This window comes from Fonsecaea monophora (genome assembly GCF_001642475.1).
Source record: "Fonsecaea monophora strain CBS 269.37 chromosome Unknown Scaff7, whole genome shotgun sequence".
In the NCBI taxonomy this organism is placed as follows: Eukaryota; Fungi; Ascomycota; class Eurotiomycetes; order Chaetothyriales; family Herpotrichiellaceae; genus Fonsecaea; species Fonsecaea monophora.
In genome coordinates, this window is record NW_019173938.1 from 479445 (window position 1) to 493207 (window position 13763).

The window sequence follows — 13763 nt, forward strand, 5'->3', positions numbered from 1 at the left end:
AACTGAAAGACAGAATAGTCCTTTTAGGAACTATTTCTGCAGTGGTTTTACCCACGCATCTTCTGCCAAATCAAGTGCAGCTTCGTTCTCATTCTACACACAAAATTATCTCAAAACCCCTTTCCGGGATGGCCACCGCTGGAGCTGTCGCCGTTTCGGAGCCAACCATCCACGTACCAGCAGAAAGGGATACACTTCAGGAGAGTCCAGGTGCAGCTTCAACGCCCCTGGATACAACCTCAACAAATACCGAGGATGTCCCACCTGCTGATAACCAAATCGCTTCGTGGAAAGGATGGGCAGAAATAGAAAATGACCCGGTAATTCGTTCCCTTCGCTTACCAAGGGGTACCCAACTGATCTTGGATCCAGATTGTGTTCAGCACCTTGTTACGAGAATGGGGTGTCTCCAATGTCCAGGTCAACGAAGTAGTGCCACTTGACAGCGTCTTCGAGTATCCGCCGTAAGCAGAAACAATTTGTGCTTGGAATCCATGTTAATTAGTGCACAGGCAGAGTATCTACGGACTAATCTTTTTGTCGAGATGGGCCGCACCCGAAACCGAAAATGATCTTACACAGCCTCCCACCGGAATTTGGTTTGCGAACCAGACGCTTTCCAATTCTTGTGCCACGGTTGCTCTTATGAATATCGTCAACAACCACGCAACGGTTAACCTGGGCCAGCCACTCAACGACTTCCGGGCGACCACTATGCATTTGACCCCCGTTGAACGAGGCCTTGCCCTAGATCGCTTCGACCACGTTAGAGACGTCCACAACTCGTTTGCCACAGAGTTTGACAAGATGAATGTCGATCTTCGTCTCAAGCAGGACATGGCTCTGGCCGAAAAGAAGAAAAGAGCCGCAAATGCCAAACGGCCACGCAAGAAACTCAAAGCAGAAGACGAAGCCGACGAGGACGAAAGCGGTCTTCATTTCGTTGCATATGTGCCAGCTGGAGGGGTGGTATGGAGAATGGATGGCTTGGAGCGTCTTCCACGGAAGCTAGGCTGTGTGCACGAAGAAGATAGCTGGGTCGCCATGGTTCTTCCGGAGCTACAGGCTCAGTTGGAATCCGCAACGACCAACTCTTTGGAGTATTCCTTGCTCTCTCTGACCGCATTGGACGACTCGTCGAGCCTGGATGCGGATCAGGTGAAGATGGAGAGAACACGAGAGGATTGGGGGCCATTCCTGGCGCAAATGGTCAAGGTGCATGCTGAGAAGGGTACTTTGAAACAGGGACTGGGGTAGAGTTGAAGGACACCAGATTTGTTAGACAATATGTAAAAGATCGGAATTGATAATCTGGGAGATGTCTCATAACCTGTCGAAGCGAAACCAGTGCTTACCTGAGATTTCGATCATTAATTCGGAACCTCGTCCTCTGTCACTCTGTACCTCTGGACTGCGAGCGCAGTTGGCGGTAGTTGGTCACTGCGCTTGGCGGTCACGAGGGCTTCCTCGCTCTTGGCCGTTATAACATCCTCCTTCATCTCGATCCTCAGAACCTCAATCGCACCAAACACCACCAAGTAACTAATTCACCAGTCTCCCATATCATCATCCGCGAAGAACACCGCGCCGACACTGCGCCCTCGCACTCGCCGAGGAATCAGGTCGCGATGACCTCGCCACTCACACAACTTCCTAATGAGGTCATTCATGTCATTCTGTCATACTTGCCCTTCCAGAGCAACACCGCTCTGCAACAAACCTGCCACCGCTTCGCAGATGCCGCCAAAGAACCACTTGTATGGAAGAAATACTGCCAGGACTTTTTCAGGTGGTGGGATCGACGGCACTCGTTCCCCGAAAAACTCCGAGATGCATCCTTCGTTGCGTGGAAGGAGCTGTTTGCAGAGCGGTACAGGACATCCAAGGCCACTCGACAAGCCCTCAATACGATGATCGAGGAGGACTCCGGGCGACTCGACTCGTTGAGGGTCATCCTGGACGCTCGTTACGACGCCAAGGACCACTTGTTCGACATGTACTGGAATGCACCCTCTTCCCCGAACCACCTTGCCCAGAAGTGAGTCTCTCTGTAGGGCCCGCCTGCTGGTCATGCTTCTGATCTCTCTTTAGATACTGGAGCCATGCGGCTTTAGGCTGTGTACAGAGACTGATTGCGGTTGAGGAGTGGAAAGATATCCCACCAGGAGAATATCGTGCGGACTCACTTGAACGGTCACTGTCTGCTTTCGATATGTTTATCCTCGAAGAAAAGGCCGTGGGGGACATGTCCGATGTGAGTTTGTCGACCAGGCCATGTCGCTGCTTCCGTCCTAGCTAAAGGTCGCGTCAGATCCTTGCTCGTCTTGATTCCTACGTCCTTTCGGTCCGCGAGGCTCACCCCCACATCGATGGAATGTCGCCGCGGATGAGAGCGAGCATCATCGCTCAGCATCTGCTAGACAAAAAATGGGTAGGCATCACAGATGGACGAAACTACCACTCCATCGACCATATGTTCCTCGGAGTAGCTCTGTTTAGCACCAACAGAAACTCGGTCCCTCTTATCTCGGCCAGCATCTTTTGTTACGTTGCACGTCGATTTAACTTGCGAGCCGAACCTTGCAGCTTTCCTTTCCATGTGTATGCATTCGTGCAGGCTCCGCTTGGATTCGACATTGACGGCCACCCCCTTGCAGAATCTTCCAGTCAAGAACCGTCCGATCTGACACACTTCTACATGGACCCTTTCCACAACTCAGAACCCATCTCCCGATCAGTGTTGGAGACACGGCTCAAATTCATGAATCCTGGTGTAACACCAACTCAGACTGTCGCATATATGTCGCCGGCGCCTCCCCGTGACCTCTCAGCACGCACAGCCCTCAACATTTTAGCCTCCCCTTCTCACGACCCCGGTCTTCCATTACATCCGATCAACACCAACTTGGCCGCCTACTCTGCTTTGTTCGCTCTCGTCAGCATCCCATCCGAACCCCCCAGGCACGCAACACACTTGCGCCAACATCTCGCCGTCCTTACGCAGCACTTTCTCGAATATTTTGACCTGGATATCCACTTGTTTGAAACCTGCGTCCTTCCACTGACAAATGATCTGCCCGACGCCCGTGCTTACCGCAACTTAATTTTGCAGCTGAAGGAGTCGGATCACGAGTCACGCCCAGCCAAATATCGGGCTGATCCTCGCAATTCAGAAGTGAAATACAGCGTAGGCCAAGTCTTTAGGCACCGTCGTCGGAATTACGTGGCCGTGATTTATGGGTGGGATCCCTACTGTCGCATGCAGGAGCAGTGGATTACCATGAATCAAGTCGATCGCTTACCAAACGGAAGATCTCAGCCCTTCTACAATGTTATCGTGGAGGATGAGTCGACACGCTATGTGGCGGAGGAGAACGTGGTGCTGTTAGGTCCCGATGATTTTTCGGAGGAGTATGCCAACAATTTTCCCATCGAGGTTGGAAAGTGGTTTAAGCGGTATGATCCGGAGACGGCGACATTTGTGAGCAACGTGAAGGACGAATACCCCGACGACTAGCAATTCCTTGGTAAAGGGGATGGTGATGGCACTGGGCTGCTTTCCAAGTCGACTGACAGACCTGGCTCTGCGGCGAGTGCACAGATTATGGGTCTCCTGGGATGTTTCCAGTCAGCACGAAAGGTGGCCGTTCTGGACCATACGATGCTGCTTCTGCGCTTGTTTAAACATGAATGAAGGAATACCGACTTCGCAAATACTGGCAATATCAAGAGATTGACACCGGACCAGGACGACGAAATGAAGACGGGGAGCTGTTAGTCGACCACACAAGCCTTATCAACGTTATTGAGCAGCTTAGCCAGAAACATACCCGAGTCGAACCTTGCAGGCATCATGCGGCAGAACCCACTGGGGTAAATGGATGATTGTCTTCGACTTCGTCTCGCTGTTGCCTGGAGGGATCACCGTGACCTGCGGCTTGAGAACTAATTTTTTATTTGATTTCAGGTATCAGGTAGGTTCCTAGAGAATGCAGCCGAGGCCATGTGCTCGCTATAAGGGATTTCCTCATGTGACTCCTGCGCCAAATGCATCTCAGCTCCCTGAATTTGGATCAGGTCGACCGCCCTCCTCTTCAAAGCATGTACCAAACCATTACCTACTATGGTAGCAATTCCTACGCTGTCTGACTGTTGGTCGCTTCGAAAATCCACCTAAGCACTTGGACCTTGGCCTACGAAGACAACGAGGACTGCAGCATACCCTGCGATTGCAGCCAGAAGCTCCTGGTTGGACACGCTGCTCGATGCAGCCAAGCTTATAGCGAAGACGAACAACCAGAGCACGACGGACATGAGTTGGTACTTCAAGGCTGATACGTAGACCAAGTTGTACAGCGGCGCCACCAGGAATACCACCCCGGCCCCTGCCACAATGAATCGGGCCAGACTGTCGGCCGCATTCGCGATTTCGCGGGGTCTGACTTCCGGGGGAACGAGCCGCGAGAACGAAACCGGGTCCTCCTGAGGGCGCCGTTGCCAGAACCTACGCCAACGCCAAAGCCAGACAGAAAGGCCTCCTTCGTGGATACGATGAAACGACATGAGACCTGTTGCGACGGCGTTCCGGACAGAATCCACGCTGGTTGTGAGATTGAGGTCGACCATCTCTTGCGCATTCTTGAACTGGTAACGGTCATCCGCCAGCATGGCTTGAAACACCTTGGCGGTATATTCGGCATCTGTTGCGGACGGACTCGCCCACCCTTCGAGCTCCTTGAACGTTCGGAGCGCCTCGGCTGAATTCCACACGAACAGGTTAACTCAGAAATGAACGTAATTGACACTATCTCCAGGACAGCCTCGAGCACGGCTAGGGATCGTTCTATTCAGGGGACAGCCTACATACCGTATTCTCTCAACAGCTTCGCCAGGGCGTTATGGTCGTCGTCTGAAAGGACCTTGTGGTCTCGAACACCCTGCTCGAGATCCAGAAGTCTCTGTTGGTACGTAAAGAGGCTCAAGAGATGAAGCGGTCTGAAACGCCGGAATCGCATGCTGTTCTCCACTGCACCGAATCCTCCGCTGGCAAAGCTGGCAAATATTCGGTTCTTGTCACTCTTGGGAATTCCTTGCCATTCCAGCCCATATGCTGCATCGAACTCTTCCTCTTCCACACTTAAGTCGGAGGCTTTGTTTGCAACAGGACTTTCGACTTGGGGACGCGGCTCGATCGGCGCGGGTGCCACAGCCGGCGGCTCGGCAGGGACTATGGTGGGAGGTCTTGGAGGCTCCTCTGGCGGTGGCGGCTGGGGCACCGCAGGAATCAGACTTGGACCCTGGTCTGTCCTGAGGGATGCGAGAGCATTGAGGTCCACGTCTCCCAGGTGGTCTGCCCAGTCATTAAATCCTTGCTCTGGGATGAGGGAACGGGTAGGATCAAAATCCATTGTGCCTCGGGCGAAGTGGGCAAATGACATGAGCGGTCTTGTCGTCTGGGCCTTTACTTGTAACCTGGCAGTAAACTGCTGGTCGTTTTGTCGTCTGAGCAGAACGGCACCGGTGAAGGAGCCAGAAACACCATGCTGCAACTGGCCATCTTCTGAAAGCTTCCAAGACACCGAATCTGGACCACCCCAGTTCCGTTTTAGCAATCGAGCTACGCCATGGAGTCGCATTCCCCTCCCCATGTCCTGCGTGAGCGATCTCTCCAGTCGAAGCCCACCCATGTCGCGGGACAGACTAGGGAGGGTCAGGCTGCCTTGAGGCGCGAGGGTCAAGACCTCCGGGCCTCGCTCCTCGGGCCCGACACTCTCAAATAATATCCTGATGTCGATTGCTTCGATTCGACTTTTCCTACCCGTGAAAGACATGTTGAATTTGAACACGAGGAGAGAGCACGGCACTTTGTCTGATGGACTGAGCGTTCCGTGGATGGCGGCATAAAGTCTCACATCCAACCGTGGCTCATCCTTGTTCCGGGCCATGATCACAGTTGGCGGAAGTGCTGCCTCAGGATCCGGGACGTTGGCCATTCTGTCTATTGATGGGAGAGAGGACAAAACGTGTTGTGGGAGGTTCTAGAAACAAGATTTTGACCACTGTGACCACTGGGCTGTGCGACAATAGTCGGCGAGATATTGGGGTTGGTGGGAGGGGAGATAAGAGCAAAGATCAAGAGAGTTTCAGATGGGGAGGGCCGAGTGGTTTTGGAGAATGAGGAATCACAAGATCCTGGATGAAGTGACTGGAGGTGGAGGTGGAGGAGGAGGAGGAGGAGGAGGAGGATTTAAATACACACCCGTTAAAAAACGATCAGGCTGGCGGGAACTAGAAATACATACCATGCATAAAACTATGAGGGACGATCGTTTACGAAGTTCGTGTTGAGGCGCATCACACACATGCATATTTCGCTCCAGGTGAGGCTGAACGGCTGAGTCTGTTCCTAGGTATTGGCCTATTGTCAAGTTTGGATCGTGGTTGTGGCGGTGGTCCAGCCAGTGCCAGTGATGTGATTGACGTGGTCGTCCTGATAGCCAGTAGCCAGTAGTAGCCAGTAGGCGCTGCTGTGGCCCCCAAATCGCCAACTCTGGCCAAGGTCGCGCGGGCCGGAGCGAATGGAGGGTCGGGCGGATAGAGGCGAGCCAAGTAGCAGTAGAGGTAGTAGTGAAAATTGTCTCGGCGATCTTCGCTCTAACCACTTACTACGGATGTACGGAGCTACTCGGTAGATACTGTATAGTGATATATCCTACAAATAGATGGTACAGGTGCGAGTATCTCGTACTTGTGCACCAGCTGGCGTGTAAAGCACCGTAAGGTAAAGGGAGTCAGCCCATTGAGGGTGGTGGGCGATGTTGAATGATTCTTTCAAGATATCCATTTCCCGCCCTTACCATCTGTTCTCCTCTTTTTAAAAAAAATCCCTTCGCGGAACTCTGCTTATAACGGTGTGGATCACATATCAATCTCGTTCCAGCACGCCGCTCGAGATTCTGACCCGGACGAGAAATCCTTGGGAGTCGATATGTCATGACCGCCAAATCATCCCGTCCCTTTTCCTCCTACAATATCCATCCAACAACGCCGACGACGGCTCCAATGAAGGACCCGGCAATAAGATCCTTGTTCTGGAAAGAGGTCAGCATGTTGTATCGCGATGGACGAGTCTCCAAGCCCTACCTGAACGATGATACCGCCGTTGGAGGAGCTGCTAGCTGTCGGACCAGAGGTGCCAGTAGTCAGGGCCGTGGGCTCGGCACTGGCCGAAGCAGGCGTAGTTCGTCCAGCATTCGCTGCGGCGAATTGGTCAAAGCAGGCAGAGGAGGTGGCCTGCGCGCAGCACGAGTCGATCCGCGACTGCCCGACACTGGTGCAGAATTGACAGACGCCGTCGACAGCGATTTGTTCGAGATTCATCGACTCGCTGACTGGGAGGTCCGACAATGCTGGCAGGCCGTGGATGTAGTTCGTGCAGATGGTGAAATACGACGAGGCCAGGTCGTCAGACAGGGTGGGAACGGGTGCGACGGTTGAGCCGATGAATTGAGAGAAGACCGACGAGTCGGCCAGGACGTATGCGATCCGCGTCAATACGGCCAGGTAGAGGAGAGCCGCGCGATATGAAGGCATGATGGATTGTAGAGAACGCCGAGGTCACGGTTGTCGAGGGATAAAGTTTCGATGGTTGGTTATGGGGAGAGATCTCTGAGGGAGGGATTCAACACGTCTGGAATTGTCTTCGACGAGAATGAATGGCCCTGCCGCAATATAAACTGGATAACCATGGCTTGACTCTGTAAGGGGTTGGCGTCAATATCTCGTCCATATCCGGCCTGTTGACATCCCTTTCCTCTCGCGTGACAACTAGTAAACAGTCCCAACGCCTAACACGACTTGGGCTGAATTACAATCGCGCCGCTGCAGGTGTCCTTCAATCTTGTTGCTTTTGAGATGGCATAGGGTCGGCGCCAGGCGTGAAACAAGCCTCGTAGACGCCACAGGGGCAGTTGGGCAGGCAGCGAGCCCGTGATAGGCGTGGATGCGGCTCACACTCAAGGGCTATCGACATGGTGCGTTGGATAAGGGGACCATCTCGCGAGGCTAGGGGCGGGTAGCTGCTCGTATTCGCATGTCCACCCCGTAAGTTGCAGGTGATGGTGATGATAGTGCAGCTTGGCAGATTTCAACCGGCGAACTTCTAGAAGCCGGTTTCCCCAAAGGCCGACTGGATTGACATGGTGATTGCCCCTGTCAAGATTGACCGACTTGCTTCTTTAGCGGGCATGAGACACCTGGTTGGGTTGTTAATCGGATTCTCATCGTCCTCCCTGCCTGCGGTCCTCCTTTAACACGCAATGACCCCTTGGACTTACAGTATCTCCTATGTACTTCCGAGTACCTACTCAGCTTGAGTGCTGCTATTCCATTAGCGTCCACGCCTAAACATCTGTCACGCTAGGCCATTGGTATCGAGATTGACGTTGTGCAGCGCCTGTAAGTCTTCTGTCGATCATTGGCGTGTCTAACCGGCATACCTACAGAAACACTGTTCGAACTACGAGGTAGAGTATTTGAATGTTGTCTCAGCCACAAATTGGTCCACCAAGGAACGCTTCCAGCAAGTCTACTCGTAGTCATGCGCAGTCCGGCCCGAAACCTCGCTTCTCCTCGTTTCCTCCAGGCTATTCGTCCTAGCCCCTACCAGACGCCGTTTTCCCCCTCATACACCGTTTCCCGCGGATCATCCATCCACAGCCTGAACGGTTCTCCTACTTGTACTCAATTTCCCCTTAAACTTCCACATCACCAGCTTAGAACCCCAGCACCCAAGAACGTTCTAGCCTTGTCGCTTGTATCCCACTATTGCACAACCGGAAAAAGGATGACCACGGCCACTTCGCAAGAGGAGAAACCATGGCACGCCCAATTCCCCGCTCCGAGGGAAACAGCTCCAAAGGCCATCTCGCGTGAAGACTTGTTGGAACGCTTCCGGCAGGGCCAGAGGGGAGGGAGGGATTTCCTGCTCGTGGACCTCAGGAGGAATGATCATGCTGTAGGGACCTCGCTTTTCTTTTTGCCCTCTGTTCTTCGCGATGTTGGCGGCTTCGTTTTCCGGCGGGTGGATGAAAGGTAAGAATAATACAAGGTGGAAAAAGGGGGTCCAGGTTGAGGAAAGAATCCATCTGCTGGCCTGGTAATATGACCAGACACAAAGCACATTGCTTCTTTGATCAGCCAAAAGGACACACCACACTCAAGCCTCAGCCCACCGCCCATGAGATGACGGCGTACAAGTCACACAAAACTATCACTGTGCAAAAGGGGGGGCGGGGGAGAAAGCAAACCACGATCTGAAGATGGACTAATACATCCACTCCAGCCGCATCCTCGTCTATTCAGCGTCACCCTGCCTGGCCCATTCACACCTCACTCCCGTCATCTTCACCTTCTTCAATCCATTCTAGAGCATAGCAAACACTAACTCTACCACCCACCACTGCAGGGCGGCACCATCAAACACTCCATAAACCTGCCCGCACAGACACTCTACCCCTCTCTCGCGACACTGTACAATTTGTCCACCGCCGCCAACATCCCCCTGGTGATCTTCTACTGTGGCAGCTCCGGCGGCCGTGGAACCAGAGCCGCCGGCTGGTTGGCAGATTACATCGCCGACCAGGGTCAGCAGGCGACAACGGCGCTCCAGAGTGTCATCCTGAAAGGTGGGATCAAGGGCTGGGTGGCCGGTGGGGAGGAGTTCGCGCAGTGGATGGACGGGTTTGAAGCGGAAGCCTGGAAAAAGGGAGACGGGCAGTGAGGACGGACGCGGAAAGTGCCTCGTACATATAATATTATGTATATATTTAGCTGCGCATGCATTTACATTACGCAGACCCTTCATCCTCGGATGTCGTGTCCAGCGAGTGCTGTTGACAATGCCACCTCCCTGCCCTCGGCATTCATATCCACGCTGACACTTATACGTCTCTCATTCTCATGTAGTAGTTACATGACTACCTACCTAAGTCATACTGAGTCTTTGTACGCCCTTTTCCCTGGGATATCATAGTTGCCCCCCCCCCCTCTGCTCATCCCAAACCTCGTCAACCTCCAACCCCACAAGCCAACCCAACACGCGCTGCAAACTGAACAAACTCCGCGCCCTCCAACCCCCGACTCTTGACATGTCCCTCTTCGATCTCTACGAGCACCCGGTTTTCCCAATAGATGCTCGCGACAGCTGAACTCCCACATGGCGCGGAGCAGAAGGGCGAGCCGGTGCTGGAACTCGGCGCGGGGGTATTTCTCGACCAGGCGCTCGAGGCGGCGGGTCTGGGACGCGGCGGCGGTGGACGAGTCTCCCCCAGCGGCGGAGAATTCTTGTAGCGTGTCGAGGCGCAGTTGGGTCCAGGATGGGTGTTCGATGTTTCTGAGACACTCGGCGGGGGGTGAGCGGAAGAGGTTGTTGAATGCCTCGGCCTCCTCTTCTGCTGTTTCCTCATGGTCGTGGTTATCATACGAAGCTGGATGAGCGTCCCCTTCGCCATTGAGCGACGTGTCGAGATCGCCGAGGTAGCCCCATGCAAAGCAGTCCGCGAGTCTCGGGAGACACTCTACCGACCCACCCCCTCGGCTGCGCAGTCGCAGCGATTCGAGACTCGCCTGCAACATGAATTCGCAGGCGACGTCCATCCAGAAGTCGTCCGGCCCTTGCCTCACAACGTCGACAAAGGATGCGGAAATGGCCATGAAGCGCGGCAGGAGCGGCGACAGGAGCGAGGGATTTGAAGGAAGAGCTGTTGGCGGTGAGGCTGATGGCGCGTGAGGTAGTCTGGTCGTGTCCCAGGTGCTGTATATCTGCTGCTCTAGATTCCAGGCCCGCTCCTTGTCAGCTTCTTCGGCCGCTGTATAATCATTGTGGATCCCAACGTGGGAATCTCTCTCACGCCTGGCGAGCCATCTTCGACGATCCTTCAGATCGCTCATTGTGCGGTTGTAAACCCCCGACGAGTTTGCGGAGGAACGACCCGTGGCGATGACCTGAGTGCGGCGATATAACAGCAAGACGAGGAACTCTAGGATCTGTAGCCTATAATTGAACTCGGCCGACTGCTCGTAGCAAGGATGGTGGTGGTTGAAGACCTTGAGGAAGCCGTCGAAGATGACAAGCATTCGCTGCTGCGGTCCGTACATTGCCTTGTCGTCATCGTCCTCGTGGTCGTGTTGACATTGTCCTTCACACAGGGCCTCCAAGTGAGCCTCGACGGCCCGGAACAGAGTATACTCCAACACCATGAGGTCGACGTCGAGCTGCAACTCCGGGTCTGCACAGCGAGTGTCCATTTGTGCTGGATATCGGACGTCGTCTATCATTGTACCAAACTCCCGTTTCCCCCAACCAATCGAACGGCGATATATCCTCCGATCCTCCTCGAGGGTTTAGTTGGAATTGGGAAATAGTAAATCAAACAAGTCAGGTGTCATGCACCAAGGGTGTATCGCTTTCTTTTTTCTAAAAAAAAAATAAAAAAAATTGTCTCCCTCACGAGCTGCAACGCTTTTATGTATGTATGTGCAGAGTCACAGAGCTCCGTCACTGGAGATCGACCAGGAGAGAGCGCAGCAAGCAGCAAGCAGCAACAACAAGGGGGGCGATGATCCCTGCGTCATCACCGTGTTTCGGCGGCAACCTTGATGGCAACGGGACAGGGCGTCAGTGCTCGTGAATCGACGATCCATTGCTTTCTGGTTCGTCGACGATATATCTGAAGTGTCACTGTTTCGAGAGAGAAAAAGGCCAGACACAGACCGGGAAGAGGCGGGAAAAATGTGTCTGTGTGTGAGAGGGAGAAGAGCCTCGCTAGTGACCTCGCTTCGGGGTCGGTGTTGGCATTTTGTCTTCACCGCAACTTATGCGAGATACATAGACACTTAGACAGCAATCAACTTAGAAAATAAGTAGGTTAGGTCAAAAAGACTTGATGCGAAAAGCGTCCATATGAAAGATAATCCCACAGTGGGTTCAGTATCTCGCTCAAAAACACCGTCGCTATGCATCCACGCCCCTGGGTATAATCTATGTCTATGCACTTCATGGTGACGGCCTCTAGACACTCGATGCAATTAATTCGTGAAATTCGTCTCCCATCTCGTCATCTTTTCTTTCCTTTCGCGCCCTTGACACCTTTGACCTGAGTCACTGGAGCGGCGTGGTTTTTCTCCTTGATGTGGTTGAACAAGCGCGTCTTGGACGGAAACTCGGCCTTGCAGACGACACACTGAAACTCTGCTGCAGCCCTGTCGGATTGTTCTGCCGCCTTCTGTGCTGCCCTCTTTGCCTTTTTTTGCTTGGCCTTACCAATCTTGGGTTGTGCGAGCGTCTCAGGATCGGATGTGAGAGGAGTGCCCGAGAGACTGACGTCGTCAAATGCTGCAGAAATTTTCTCCAAATGTTCTTCACCTAAGCGTCGCTCAATCTCTGATCGGGGAGCGTAATCGTCATCCTCTGAAGCCTCAGATGACTCGTGGCTATCCACCGTTCCTGCTAGATCTGTTTGCCGTTGATGTACCTCGGCGTCGCCTGGCTCGGTTTCAGCAATATCAGTCTTCGGAGAGGTTGACTTGGCTTGCTCATTGTGGAATTCGTCTCCATCAGCTGCCGTGGCGTCGCGGTCGCGTGCTGTATGACCATTTTCCAGCTCCAACTCTACACCCTCCTGGCGCATCTCCTTCTTCAGCTGTTTTAATAACTTGATATGCTTTTTGCTCTTCTCGTGAGCCTTGAATTGGGCCTCGCTCTTGAAAGTCTTGTCGCAGACCACGCAGTCATACTCGTGTTCCTCCAACTCAGACTCACTCGAGAACCCGCCTTCATATTCGTCTTTCGACCTGGATTTGGCCCACTCTGCTATTGCCTCGGCGCCAGTTTCCTGGAGCTTCGCTTGTTGCGCTGCCCTTGATCGTGCAGCCTGTGCTGCAGTCGCCTCTCGGAGAGCCTTTTGCCGTTCAGCTTCCGACTTCTGGTTGTTTTGAACGCGAGGATCTCGTTTCCGAATAAAAGCAACCAAAGAGCGGACGGCTTCGTTGAACTCCTGAACGGCATCGTCCCGGATCTTCTTGTTTTCCTTCTCCATTAAGCGCCTTATTCGCCTGTCCGGCGCATCTGATAATCTGTATTGATCTTTCCAAGAATAGCTCTTCTTGGTTGCAAACCCGTTCCACGCCGCGTAGAATGGGCGAACCACGTCCTCATAATCATCGTCCTTGAGCCCGAACTCGGGGTAATCCATTGGGTCTTCGTCCTCCCACTGACAAGCAATGTCCTCCTCTTTCGCAAGCTGCTTGAAGAAGTCGTTCAATCCGCCATAAAAGCCACTCGGAGCATTGGTATATTCCAATCGGCCATTAAACTTCATCATCAATTTTAACACCTCCTCCGTGGTTGTCATGCGCATATTGTAGAAGAACTCATCTGACGTCGGGCCAGTAGCCTGGTCGCCGCGCAGAAGGATGTCTCTGTGCGAGTCGTACCACGCACGTTCCTGAGGGTCGGAGAGGACTTCGTAGGCAGACTGGATCTCGGCGAACAGTCTCGTGGTCTCTTCGACATTGCCATAATTTCGATCCGGGTGCAGTTCGAGGGCCTTTCGCCGGTATGCCTTTTTGAGGTCATCGTCGGTCGCAGTTCTTTCGACACCGAGCAGATCATAGTAGTCAGCTTTGGCCGGAACCTGGTCCTGGGCAGCGCTGTCCGAGGACTGTCGTTGACCCATGGCTGAGGCAATGGATGTTTGTCCCGG

The 13763-nt window shown here is 53.4% G+C and overlaps 6 protein-coding genes across 6 annotated transcripts; 2 read left to right on the plus strand and 4 right to left on the minus strand.

The window, feature by feature from the left end:
• Window positions 1-128: 128 nt before the first annotated feature.
• AYO21_01886 (hypothetical protein) lies at window positions 129-3517 on the plus strand (the record flags this gene model as incomplete). Its single annotated transcript, XM_022651868.1, has 6 exons — window positions 129-320; window positions 373-464; window positions 513-1231; window positions 1555-2038; window positions 2092-2254; window positions 2312-3517. The coding sequence occupies 6 exons, from the start codon at window positions 129-131 to the stop codon at window positions 3515-3517; spliced, it is 2856 nt and encodes a 951-aa protein (XP_022515986.1).
• A 656-nt stretch (window positions 3518-4173) lies between these two features.
• AYO21_01887 (hypothetical protein) lies at window positions 4174-5993 on the minus strand (the record flags this gene model as incomplete). Its single annotated transcript, XM_022651869.1, has 2 exons — window positions 4174-4781; window positions 4868-5993. 2 exons carry the CDS (start codon window positions 5991-5993, stop codon window positions 4174-4176), a joined length of 1734 nt encoding a protein of 577 aa, XP_022515987.1.
• A 1032-nt stretch (window positions 5994-7025) lies between these two features.
• Window positions 7026-7593, minus strand: AYO21_01888 (hypothetical protein; the record flags this gene model as incomplete). Its single annotated transcript, XM_022651870.1, has 2 exons — window positions 7026-7091; window positions 7144-7593. 2 exons carry the CDS (start codon window positions 7591-7593, stop codon window positions 7026-7028), a joined length of 516 nt encoding a protein of 171 aa, XP_022515988.1.
• A 1252-nt stretch (window positions 7594-8845) lies between these two features.
• Window positions 8846-9781, plus strand: AYO21_01889 (hypothetical protein; the record flags this gene model as incomplete). Its single annotated transcript, XM_022651871.1, has 2 exons — window positions 8846-9016; window positions 9467-9781. The coding sequence occupies 2 exons, from the start codon at window positions 8846-8848 to the stop codon at window positions 9779-9781; spliced, it is 486 nt and encodes a 161-aa protein (XP_022515989.1).
• A 204-nt stretch (window positions 9782-9985) lies between these two features.
• Window positions 9986-11337, minus strand: AYO21_01890 (hypothetical protein; the record flags this gene model as incomplete). Its single annotated transcript, XM_022651872.1, has 2 exons — window positions 9986-10019; window positions 10217-11337. 2 exons carry the CDS (start codon window positions 11335-11337, stop codon window positions 9986-9988), a joined length of 1155 nt encoding a protein of 384 aa, XP_022515990.1.
• Window positions 11338-12116: 779 nt separating this feature from the next.
• Window positions 12117-13736, minus strand: AYO21_01891 (hypothetical protein; the record flags this gene model as incomplete). The annotated part of the gene is made up of 1 exon (XM_022651873.1): window positions 12117-13736. The coding sequence occupies one exon, from the start codon at window positions 13734-13736 to the stop codon at window positions 12117-12119; it is 1620 nt and encodes a 539-aa protein (XP_022515991.1).
• Window positions 13737-13763: the final 27 nt, after the last annotated feature.